Source organism: Sinocyclocheilus grahami, unplaced genomic scaffold (assembly GCF_001515645.1).
Source record: "Sinocyclocheilus grahami isolate Dianchi unplaced genomic scaffold, SAMN03320097.WGS_v1.1 scaffold285.1, whole genome shotgun sequence".
NCBI classification, from domain to species: Eukaryota; Metazoa; Chordata; class Actinopteri; order Cypriniformes; family Cyprinidae; genus Sinocyclocheilus; species Sinocyclocheilus grahami.
Window position 1 is genome coordinate 1,623,772 of NW_015505464.1, and position 13,379 is coordinate 1,637,150.

The 13,379-nt window shown below is 36.7% G+C and overlaps 1 protein-coding gene across 3 annotated transcripts in view; it reads left to right on the forward strand.

The window, feature by feature from the left end:
- Positions 1-10,148, forward strand: part of LOC107600517 (TGF-beta receptor type-2-like) — a 36,266-nt gene extending 26,118 nt beyond the window's left edge. For 2 of the 3 annotated variants that reach the window (XM_016292452.1, XM_016292451.1), the window contains exons 6-7: positions 4,594-4,721; positions 9,090-9,717. In XM_016292452.1, coding sequence (XP_016147938.1) covers positions 4,594-4,721; positions 9,090-9,278 — 317 coding nt within the window. In that variant the 3' untranslated portion in view covers positions 9,279-9,717. Of the gene's footprint in view, positions 1-4,593; positions 4,722-9,089; positions 9,718-10,057 lie in introns of those variants that run through there. The other variant, XR_001610814.1, reaches the window with a different exon arrangement.
- Positions 10,149-13,379: the final 3,231 nt, after the last annotated feature.

Sequence of the window (13,379 nt, forward strand, 5' to 3'; positions counted from 1 at the left end):
AAAATCGAACCGTACCGTTCTCCACACACGGTTCGGCATGCACTAGGAACGCGGTTCAACTTAATTCTGACAATGCATCTGTAATATGGTTTGTTAGGGTTCGGCTAATGCAGGTTTCTGTTGATGGATACAAATTCTGGCTTCCCAATACATTACAACAAGAGCGATGAGAGAAAAAAAACAATACGTGGACAAACCAGTCACTCTTTGTTCAATGCGTGTGCTGTATGCTGGAATAACTGTAATTTTTGCCGGCATCACATGTTGATAATGCAGGTGAGACCTGAACAGCACACGTTGCTATCTGCGTTTAAACTAAACTCATTTAAGCCTTGCCAGTTTAAATATTAAAGAGCCAGAAGACGTGATCTCGCGTGCGCAGTGACAAGATCTGTGTGTGTGTGTGTGTGTGTGTGTGTGCTCATCCGAAGCGCGTGAACCCGCTTCTCAGAACGCGCACAAATATTAAGCTCTCTTTGAAGTATTGTGCATGAATGGACCAATTCACACAAAAATTATGTCAAAATGCCCGTCTTGGTGAGTATCCTAGCAGACATACGGTGTGTTCTAAACGGGATATATCACCCTCCAAAGGGCACTTCGGAGTGAAAACAATCATGGCCGCCATATTGAAGGGTCGTTCCAAACCGAAGTGCTCAAAACTGGCCACTTCAAAGGGCCCTTCGGAATGAAGGATTTCGAAGGGTACAACTGATGGACACTTCGGGCTCCCATGATCCTTTGTGCAGATTTTTTGCATGATGACGGTGCCTCCGTGTGGGCACGTGATGATGACGCAGAACGGCACTTCAAGAAACAGTTCTTTCTATAAAAAATAAAAATAAAAGCACTGTTTATTTTATTTGTATCTTTGCTCTATTTTATTTATTTGTGCTGTTGCTTGTAGTTAGATTATTTGTTCTTATTTTCTATATAGTTTTTTTCCCTAAACATTGCACATACCGAGCCGTACCGAAACCGTGACTCTAAAACCGTGATACAAACCGAACCGTAAGTTGAACAGTTTCAACTTTTTTTTTTTAAGTAATTAATACTTTTATTAATCAAGGGTGTATAAAAAGTCACAAAAACATTTATAATGTTAGAAAATATTAGTATTTTAAATAAATTCTGTTCTTTTGAATTTATCAAAAAAATTGCAGTTTCCACAGTATTTAAAATATTAAGTAGTACAACTGTTTTTGGCAGTTAAATATAAGAAGAAGAAGAATAACTATCATAAAACATTTCTTGAGCACCAAAACAGCTTATTAGAATGATTTCTGGAGGATCATGTGACACTAAAGACTGGAGCAAGGCTGCTGAAAATTCAGTTTTGCCATCACAGGAGTAAATTACAATTTAAAATATATTTAAATAGAAAACTGTTATTTAACATTGTAATGATATTTCACTGTAATACTGTATTTTTGCTCAAATAAATGCAGCCTTGGTGAGCATAAGAGACGTCTTTCAAAAACACTTAAAAAATCTAACCTTAAACTTCTGAACATAAATTAAGTAAAATCTTGTTAGATTTCTCTGAAAACAAGACGTGTAATTTTGCTTCCCATGTAAATGTATCTTGGTTTCTGGATGTTTAAACAATTTACTGGAAAACAAGACAAAAATACTAAGAATGTCAAGTTCAGAAGGTGCCCCTCAAAATTCTGCTAATGTTTGAATGAAGCTGCAGCGATTTACTATTTTAATCAACTTTGGTAATATGAGTGGCAGTGTATTTGCATGTGTATATTGTTTCACGCACTGTCCCTGTGCCTGTCGAGTTGTGCCCTGGCATGCCTCTCTGTGGCTGAGTCCTCCTGTCATGCTGCTTGGAGCTTATCTGCAGAGCTGGACAGTCTGTGTCGAGGGGGCAGAGACAGACATCCCAGGGTCTGTCTGCCCCGTGGCAGTACCACCTTCAGAATGCAATGTGAAAAACCTGGGATCTCTTTCAAAAAGGGGGAAAATAAACATTTATGGATGTAGCACTTGCAGACAGCAGCTGCAGAAAGCCCAAGTGTGGGTGATGGTGAAATGGAAAGCTGTGGCTGTGTTGTTCTGCTGCGGCTCACTGTGTATGCTAGTGAGTCCTGAATTAGCACGGGGTGCGGCCTGGTCTGGAGTAGTAGAGCGAACTTGAGACCCTGCCAGCCGAGGAGAACTCCCTCCTGTCCTCAGAGAAAGATGGGAAAACAAGTAAATGGAGGACAGCAGCTGGCTAGCAGGTGGCAGAAGCCCATGCAGGGTGGCCATCCTTCAGTACAGGTCTCAGATTCACTGCCGTCACGCTCTTCACAAACACACAAAAGAGCCAAGGGTGTTGTGCGCTCATGATCCACCCCAAATTTTTTCTGACTGAAGCCAGAAAAATCCTCCGGTCTGGCAACATTGCTGTTGCATTACTCTTTAGGCGACGTTTAAATAGGTCCTAGTGTTTAAACAGGAATCTTACCTCCTGTCTGCCTCGACTGACTGTCTCACTTACTGTGATTTATGAACACTTAAATCACTCTCTCTCTCTTTTTGTTTGTCAGTGTATCATTTTTTCAGAAATAATTATATTATTTATTAACTACGCAATATTCATAAATCGATTGTGTGTGTACATATATATATACAAATACAAACTGAAATGAGCATTGTTTTATTCCACAAATATATATAAAAAAATAATAATTTCTACACATATAATTTCTATATATATATATAGAGAGAGAGAGAGAGAGTGTATATATATATATATATATATATATATACTGTATATAATGTTTAGAAATTATTTTTTAACATTTTGAAATAAAACAACAATGCTCATTTCACAGTTTTTATTTTATTTATCGTAAATACAATTACATTTTATTTTCACACTTTTTAATTTGACAATTACAGCTTTATTTACATTTTACAAATTTTACCTTATGTGAAAAAATCAAGGTAAATATTGCACATCTCATATTTCTCAAGCTGTTAAGTCATTGGCACTGTCACCTCTCTGGTAACCAAGTGCACTAACTTAAAAAAAAAAAAAAGTATTTTATTGAGGACATAATTGTTGGTTGATATGATGAAGTGTCTGTTGGACATTCATTTTTATAGAAATAATTATATAAATTCTTTATTAACATGAATTTTATACAGTTTCAATTAAATACATTTTCACACAGTAAATGCTGGAATGGTTTGATTATTTCAAACCATTGTGGTTTTAAACATTTATTTTTTTGATAGATTTTCATATTTTAAGATATTAAAAGTCAATGTCTGGAACAGTAAAACAGCAAAAGTAAATGATGAAAGCACGATAAAAAATGGTATATATTTTAAGGTCACATTTTATTATAAAAAGAAATATATAAAAAATAAAATAATAAAGAAATAAAACATTTTTTCTTCTTATACTCTTTCCCAGACAGGGACACAGACAGGCAGGTCTGTGGAGTTAGCAGACGGTTAATCTGAAGAGGAAACTCTAGTAAAAAAAAGTGCTTCCCTGAATACTTCTAGCTGGGCCTGGGGTGTGAGGCCTCAGCCGGCAGGACATCTGTTCCCAAAAACCACAGCATTCCTCACATAGCGAGTGCATTTGAGTAGCTCAGCCCCTTGAGCAAATCAGGACATATAGAAAAAGCAAGAAAGACCCAAAACGAAAGATGCTCGGTGACCTTAATGTTGCAGACAGCCATGTGTCCTTGTCTATGGACTCCTACCACCATCAGGTCAGACCCTCACACGGGTCACCGAGTACAGCAGAAATAGTACCGTTTTGTTTAAGAGCTGAAACAAGGGAAGTCCACTTGTCAAAAACAGGATGCGTTCACTTGTGGAGTCAGCTTCTCCGCAGGGGCCCAATCACAGTCCTCCACTTCCTGTCCCAGGCTGCACGCTGGCCTAGCCCCTTCCTGTGGGCCCAGAGTGCTGGGCAAGAACCACAAAACACGCTCTCTAATCAAGAGCAAACCGCTCCAAAGTAAACGTACTCATCCACCATCATTTGCAGTAATGGATTTTATATTGGCCAAGAAGAGGACAATAACTGCTCTTTTATGATGTCTCTGACTGTTTTTGGGAAACTGGAGGTTTTGGTGTTTCTTGCAGATTTTTTAGCACCCTGTGTGTGTTTGTGTGTTATAGCTGGCTCTGGTCAAGTACTTGGCTATGGAGGCTGAGGATAGATATATGATTGGGCCTCTGCAGCTGCGGATTTCACAAGGTCTGGAAAATCTGTTTTTGGAGCTCGCTGGCACAGTCCAGTGATTAGCTTCATATTTCATTAATTTGTTCTTGTGAACAAAACAAATGACCCACAAACTCAGCATTATTTATTGTTGCCATTCTGATGGAGAAACTGATTTCGTCCCATTTTTCTCCAGATGCCGCATGTACGTTTTTTTCCAGATATAATAACCAGAGCATATGAAACATGCGTTCTTTTCCCCGTTCAGGACTTTCTTCCAGCTTCCAGTTTCCAAACTCAGTACTTCTCACGAGTCCCGAACAAATGCTCTCCAACAATGATTCTTCATGCTGTCATAAGGGGATAGATCATATGTCAGATTTTCTGATCGTCTCATGTGTGTGTCTTTGCAGAGGTTAAGGACTACGAACCTCCATTTGGCTCGAAAGTCCGAGAGCACCCCTGTGTGGAGAGCATGAAAGACAATGTGCTGAGAGACCGGGGCAGACCAGAGATCCCCAACAGCTGGATGAAACACCAGGTAAAACAGTGTAGAGGTGTATTTTGATCTCAGAACATGGTAAAGACAACATATTAGCAGAGAGACAAGCAACTCCTTTGGGGAGCTTTTGGGAAAAAGCGTACATTTCTTCTTTGAAAAAGGCTTTAGTTATATATTACACTACTGTTTAAACATTTTTAAAAGAAATTAATATTATTATAAAGCAAGGATGCAATAAATTGATCAAAAGTGAGAGTAAATACATTTATAATGTTGCAAAAAGATTTAAATTGCAAATAAATGCTGTTCTTATGTTCTCACTTTGCGATTCATCAAAGAATCTTGAAGAAAATGTATCAGTTTCCACAGAAATATTAAGCAGCACAGCTGTTTTCAACATTGATACTAATATGAAAAGTTTCTTAAGCACCAAATCAGCATATTAGAATGATTTCTGAAGGATCATGTGACACTGAAGACTTGGAGAATTGATGCTGAAAATTCAGCTTTGCAATCACAGGAATAAACTAAATTTAAAATATATAAAAATAGAAAACTGTTATTTTAAATTGTAAAAATATTTCACAATGTTTCTGTTTTTACTATATTTTTGATCAAATAAATGCAGCCTTGGTGAGCATAAGAGTCTTTTTTTTAAATAATAAATAAATTTTTTACATAAAATTAAAGATTGTTGCACAAAATGTTGTACTTTTTTCTGTAAACAATGCATATCTTATGTAATTTTGCTTCCCATGTTAATGTGTCTAGTTTTAAGGATGTGTAGATATTTTACCTGGAATACAAAATACTGAGTAAGAAAACAATTTTGTGCAGTTAAATGTTATTTTTATTGGTTTGACTGTCAAACCAACCCCAGACCTTTGATTGGTAATGTGTATTGACAAAAAGAGAAATTAAAAGAAAAAAAAACACCAGGGATATGAAGATGTTGATTAGAAATAGTGAGTAATAAACTAAATAGTAAGACCACTTACATGGACAACGATATTCCGATTTTAAAACGATAAAGAAAATACTCTGATTAAGAATCTACCATGTAAACACAGATTTTTGATTAACTTAATCCGGCTAAAGTTATACTCGAAGTAAACACATGTGGAGTATTCCTGTTTTAGTCGCATTATCGAAGTGCAGTATAGACATTCCCGTCGTGTAGGACTTTTCGCCACATTTTGCGACAGTATACACACTAGGGGTTGAACGACTTCTGATTTTTTGAAGTCGACTTTTATGTGATGAAAGTCGAGTCGAAATCGACTAGTCGCTGATGACGTCATTAATGAACAAATAAGTCTGGAGCTGTGACAAACACCTTGTGCACAGCTATGGCATATGACACAGCGCTGCCCACATGGCTGTTGCTCCTATAACAGTTTTTTTTATCAGTTATTTTGTCTTTGGGTCGTTATATTTCGCACAGATTTCTGCTCGTTCTAAATCAGATACAGATAAAGTAGCACAGTAAAGATTACATTAATATGAATGCATTAGTGAGAGCGATTGCGTGTGAATGAATTCTACCTGGCACTGCTGGCAGCATCTCTCTACTAGTAGTGAAGCTATGGAATTTACTAGTTATTAAGAGATATATGCTTGAACTTTTCAGTTTCTAAGCTATTTTATTGAGAAAGCACAGAACAGTGTTGACAATACATTTCCGCGCTGAATGATTCTATGCGTGTGATGTACGTGCTACTGTCTGTAGCCTATGTGTGTGCGTTACAGTGCAGCAGCACATTAGATTAGAATGGCGATTAACTTACCTGTACAATAAGCTGTTTAAAACGTGCATTCTCCTGTTCAATTTCGAGCATCCAGTAATATAATCACACATGTCTTGTGGAGCGCTTTCAGAGTATGCATTTATTTGTCATTTGAACTGTTTGGAAACAGAGCGTAAATGTGGAATTCCTTCAAAGATTTCTTATCCTGTTGCGCCCTCTATAGGACCAGCGACTAGTCGACGTCAAGCTTAAAGCGTCATGGCAGAGCATTGAAGTCGATTAGTCACAAAAGAGCATGGCTTCAACAACCCTGTCGTCTGTTCGCACGTATAGCATGACAAATAATTACCTGCACTTGAAGCTTTTGTAAAATGAAACACCCAAAACGGTTTATGGCATCATAACAAAGACGAACTATATGTTTATACTAGTGCTGTCAAACGATTCATCGCGATTAATCGCTTCCAAAATAAAAGTTTTTGTTTACATAATATATGTGTGCGTACTGTGTATATTTATTATGTATATATAAAGACACACACATACAGCAAATATTTTGAAAATATTTACATGTATTTACATGTATGTATTTATATTCATATAAATTAAATCATATATAAATATATTTAATATATAAACGTAACATATTTTTCTTAAAAATATACATGCATGTGTGTGTATTTATATATGCATAATAAATATACACAGTACGCACACATATATTATGTAAACAAAAACTTTATTTTGGATGTGATTAATCGCTAGGGGTGTGAACCTACACTGGTATCACGGTTCGGTTCGGTTACAATTATCATGTCATCGATTCGGTTCAATTCGATATCACGATGCATCACGAATGCATCACAATGCATCGACAATGCAGTGCATCCTCAATTTTCAATTTTACTTCACATTTATACAGTTTTGTCAATAAACACAAGCAGGCAAATATATGAACTGTACCTGATCTTGTTTCTTAAGTTAGTGGTATTACCCCCTGCTAGTGATGTGACATTTGAATCGAGGCATCGGAACTTGTCGAGAATAAATGAGCGTGCTGGATGAAGCCTCGATTCGAAGTTTGTGTTGTGTTGTTAATTGTCAGAGAAATCACGTGAACAATGACAAATGAAGCTTCACTTTCTGTCCAGTCACGTGCACGATTCACTTTGCGTGTCGAAATGTTCGTACAATTCATACGAAATGTCATACAAATAATATGAAGAATACAAATTATTTCAGAAAAATTCAATATTTCTCATATGCAGTTCATATGTGTACATTATTCTTCTATTACATCATATTGCTATTCGTACTGGTATTAAATTGCAGTTTAATGGGTAAATGAATTTATCAGAGACAGAAATTCAACAAATACAAACACACACACTGTTAGGCTTTTATTTGTGCACGTAACTTAAATCGATCTGTGGAATATGTGGTAGATGCCTCGTCCTATGGAGCGTCGTTCACAGGCTTTTGGCTGCTAGATTTTTTTATTAACCACCAGATGGCGCTGTTTTCGAGACGCTCGAAGCTTTGAATCTGTTCCCGAAACAGTCAGAGAAAAGCCTCAGTGCTTCACGAGGCTTCATTTGCCCATCCCTACCCCCTACATATTTCATTGTGTGTGACATGATTTATACACAGCGTGTCTCTTCTCCAGGTCGTGCTCAGGTTGTTCATAAAAGCCGAAATGTGCCCAGATATCGGCTTTTAAAGTAGTTGGAGCATTTTTAATTACTCACATTCGCATCTCGCCTCCCTCCGCCATTAGGCACATTCGATTTGAAGCAGGATGAGTGTATGACATCAACCGCGAAAGCATAAGGATCCGTCTGCTGTCTTATCGCTCTTGCGGTACTTGATGTCATACACTGATCATTCTGCACAGCGGCAGAACGTGCCTAATGTATGCAAAGTACGTATGCGACAAATGATGTCAGAAAAGTGTCAGTACGTTATAATCGGTTATGGTCTATTACTGAACCGATACCAAATCGTCCTCATCTGCATCGCGATGCATCGAAGAAATTATTAATTTCGACACCCCTATTAATCGCGATTAATCGTTTGACAGCACTAGTTTATACATGAAATTCTGGAGGGGTGTCGACTCGCGTGTGGGGACGTGATGACGTGTGCCATTAATCGATCTATGTACTATAACATGTAAAACGGGAACATGAAAGGAATATTCTAAAAGCAACTCATGTAAACACCTTAATCATAATATTGTCTTATTTAGAATAAAGTGTCAGTACGTTATAATCGGTTATGGTCTATTACTGAACCGATACCAAATCGTCCTCATCTGCATCGCGATGCATCGAAGAAATTATTAATTTCGACACCCCTATTAATCGCGATTAATCGTTTGACAGCACTAGTTTATACATGAAATTCTGGAGGGGTGTCGACTCGCGTGTGGGGACGTGATGACGTGTGCCATTAATCGATCTATGTACTATAACATGTAAAACGGGAACATGAAAGGAATATTCTAAAAGCAACTCATGTAAACACCTTAATCATAATATTGTCTTATTTAGAATAAGGTAAATAATTAGATTACTGATGTCCATGTAAACATAGTCATTGACTGGGACTAAAATAACTACAACACATGCACAAACACTTGTTTTTTTTTTATCTCCAGGGTGTGGCTGCAGTCTGTTCCACCATCAACGAGTGCTGGGATCACGATCCTGAGGCCCGGCTCACGGCGCAGTGTGTGGCCGAACGCTTCAGCGAGATGGATGACGACCTAGACAAGTTGTCCACCTGCAGCAGCTCCGAGGAGAAGATTCCGGAAGATTGCTCCGTGAGCGTGAGCGATGACAAATGAGAGAGAGAGAAAGGTCACTCTCACTCGCTCTCTCTCTCTCTGCAGAAACTGAATGTTTGGATCCTTCCAATGAGGTGGAGTGGAAGAATATGGCCTTTTCATAAAGCTTTATGTTTCATAACCAAAGATTTCATGCACTTTATCAGATTATGCATAGCTCACACTGAGGAAGGTCAGGCTACCGAGCAAGAGGAGCTGGACAGACGCTGGTTTTCTCCTCTGACAGCTGACCGAGAGCCAAATGTAATCAGGAAAATGTTTCGCCTCAACACTAAAGATTTATAAGAGATTGTAAGACTTTCTACAGATCACTTCAGGATTTTCTGGATTTATGGAAGAATGTGTTAGGTGAGAGAATTGTGTGTGTGAGTGTGTAAGAATACTAGCGTGTGTGTTTGGAGTTGCTTTTAGCGAGAAATGTATTGTGCTTGTTAGCCAAAGAAAAAAGTATATTGTAAATACAGCTTTCAACATAAAAATCAACCCACGCTATTGAGAGAGCCAAAAAAGGGAAGAGTAAATGCTGCACATACCAAAAAATTTGTTAAACGAACAGTATTTTTAAGTTCACAAAGTGCCTCATGTTCACATATCCTGGATATTAAATTGTGCCTCTCTTTTACTACTTTTTTATGTAATATATTGTAAATCTTTGATGATTCAAATGCATTTATGTACAGTATTGACACAAAAATGGTTGTGTTTTTCATTTTCTTTAATACAGCCTGTTTATTGTGTGTAATTCTTTGGATTATGAGATTTATGGAAGAATGTGTTAGGTGAGAGAATTGTGTGTGTGAGTGTGTAAGAATACTAGCGTGTGTGTTTGGAGTTGCTTTTAGCGAGAAATGTATTGTGCTTGTTAGCCAAAGAAAAAAGTATATTGTAAATACAGCTTTCAACATAAAAATCAACCCACGCTATTGAGAGAGCCAAAAAAGGGAAGAGTAAATGCTGCACATACCAAAAAATTTGTTAAACGAACAGTATTTTTAAGTTCACAAAGTGCCTCATGTTCACATATCCTGGATATTAAATTGTGCCTCTCTTTTACTACTTTTTTATGTAATATATTGTAAATCTTTGATGATTCAAATGCATTTATGTACAGTATTGACACAAAAATGGTTGTTTTTCATTTTCTTTAATACAGCCTGTTTATTGTGTGTAATTCTTTGGATTATGTGTGGGATTCATCATTAGACAGTGTTTTAGCTATCAGCCTGGGAAATTTGTGAAAGCTCATTTCATATCAAAGATGATTGACAGCCAGATTATAATTACCTGTAATACCGCCTCTGGTTGCAACAATGTTTTCAGTTAGTCTTAACAAACATTCCATTTACCAGTTGTCATGCATGCCCGCTAGTTCAGTGTTCTGGGAAACAAATCTCTTAACTGAAAATTAGCCGTCAAATATGCCTCGCTTTTCTGTACATAAGCCTCAGGGTTTCTATTGCAAGAAAAACTTTAGCTGTTGCTTAATCAAGACATTTTTGTGCGAAAGCATCTTTTAGCACAACAGCAGAGTAACTGATTTGAACTAAATTTCTGTCATTTTCAAAAGAAAATGTTAAAGGCGCTTGCCCATCCAAACCCCACCACCATGCTGATAAGAGTGTTGCTAAGGTGATTTTTATTGTTATTTTAGTCTTATTTATATACTATTATAGTATTTATTAATTCGTTTTCTTTTTTCTATGGTCTATTTTCTTTTTGTTTTTAGCTTAATATTCTTTTTTTCTTCTTTTTTTCCTTTTGTTTTTATTGTTTTTTTTATATTTCTATTTCTTTATTTAATTTAGGTTTAATTTGAGAACTTCAACTTATTTCAGTTAGTTACCGAGACATTTCATTTCTGTGTTTAAGTTTTTCTTTATATTATTTAAGCTTTATTTCAATTAAAGTAAATCATTTTGTAAAGGGGGGGGGGGGGGGGGGGGACGGTATCTGCGGGGCTGAATAGCTATAAATATCCCTCTGTGGCACTGATCTCAGAATAGGATTTATGGGCCCGTTCTGAGTCCTGGCATTTGTTGTTGTGGTGTTCTAGAGAGAGCAGAGCTGACCAGAGGAAACCGTTGTGCATCCACATTTTTCTGTCGGGAGAGATGGAGTAAACAGTTTAGTCTCTAGTCTCCATTTTCAGAGGTGGTTGTAAATAGCGCGAGTACTAAAATGTATAAATATAATACGCTACAAGAAAAGATTTACGAGACCTCAAATATGTGCCTGTGGAAAAAAAAAAGTACATATACGGTAGGCCTAAGTTTTCGTTTACACCAACTTCATTGAGCATAGTAGCCTAAATATTAAAATTCATCATTAAAGATTCTAGTACACAGTTTAGTTAATCATCAATTTGAAGTAACCTAAATAACAAATTAATTCAGCTTAATATTTCTGTGGAAACTGATGCATTTTTCTGGATTCTTTCATTATAGAAAGTCAAAAAGAACACCATTTATTTGAAATGTATTTATTTATACTATAATTTTTGATCAATTAAATGCATCCTTTCTGAATAAAAGTATTAATTTATTTTAAATAAATAAATATTTAAAAATGTCCCGTCTTTCCTACATACTGTCTCTAAAGTTCTGATTCAGGCGCCTAGTTTGATTTATTCATTCTTGATTCCCCCTGTTGTTTGCTTATTTTATAAACTTACAAAGCATCACGATTTGTTTGAGTGCCACATACACCATCATAATAAAACCGGCTTTTTAAATGTTGGGCCAGAGACACTTGTACCAAAGGTCGTGAAGGTCTCTGTGGTTCTTCTCCAGTTCAGTTGAAGTCTGGACCATGTGCAGGTTGATGTCGTGCAGGCCAGGCTGACTGATACTATCAGTTTGAAGACGTTCACCTTTTTTCCGGCACGTCTGGTAGCGAGCCACCATCGGGCTGCGTTTCATCATGCTCTTTGATCGCTGGCACCACCCGAGGGTACAGAGATCAAACAACAGATAAGAGATAGACACCGCAAGGGGAACACAGTGCACCGGGCCCAAACACACCATAGACTATCATACGTGCTTCAGAACAAACACGTGTGGAAGGAGCAGGGACAATGACAGGCTGGACAGTTGGAGCACCAGTACGCCTCCGTTGTATTGTTTATGATCTCTGGGCCATACAAGTACAAGTAAAACCAAGAAGCAGACTGTCAAATGGCCTATTTTATGGCCTTTGTGTTGTGACATAATTTTCATGCATTAAGCACATTTAACATAATTGTTGTAGTCAATCCCATGGAGTAAACAGCATAAGGTCTGGTCCATGTCGCAGCGTATCCTAGCCAAAAACGTCCCTTACTGACATGTAAAATGACCTTTTATGTGACATTTAGGGGCGAATTTACTGTATCTGCATTAGATGATACCACCGTGAAAATTAATGGAGGCAATGGTGCAACAGTCTCTGGATGCACAGAAAACACCAGAAAATCAAGAAAGTGGTCTTCAGTATCTGAAATAACTGTTGAAATAATGAATAAAAGTCCTTAAACTGTCATGAAAATAATGTCACAGTGCAAAAGTTGTAACATTCCAAAAACCAACTTTATTTTATTTTTGCACAGAATTTAATATAGAAATTGTAGTAGTGGTAGTAGTAGTAGTGATAAGAATTATTTATTCATTTATTTACTTTCATTTTTTTATCTGCTCAGCAGGATGACTTATCATTTTAATCATAATTTACTTAAATATGAATTTATACAAGCCAGTTTGAAAGGAGATTAAATATAATTGGGAATTCTCATTTGTTTGTTTGTTTTATTTTATTTTATTTTTTATTTTTTTGGATTGTGAAATCTGACATGTTTAACAGGATCATTTTAGCTCATCATTTACTTAAATATGCATATATACATGCCAGGTTGAAATAATCAAAAATAAATGACTACTTATTTATTTATTTGATAAAATCTGAATTTGATGTGTTTAATAGGATAACTGTAATGATCAGTCCACTGAACGACAAGTTTAAGAACCCAAGTGCAGCTTTATTCCAAAAGTAAACCAAAATACAAACATAATCCAAACAAACGACTTGACTTGAACAGACTTGACTTGATCAGACTTGACTTGGCATGAA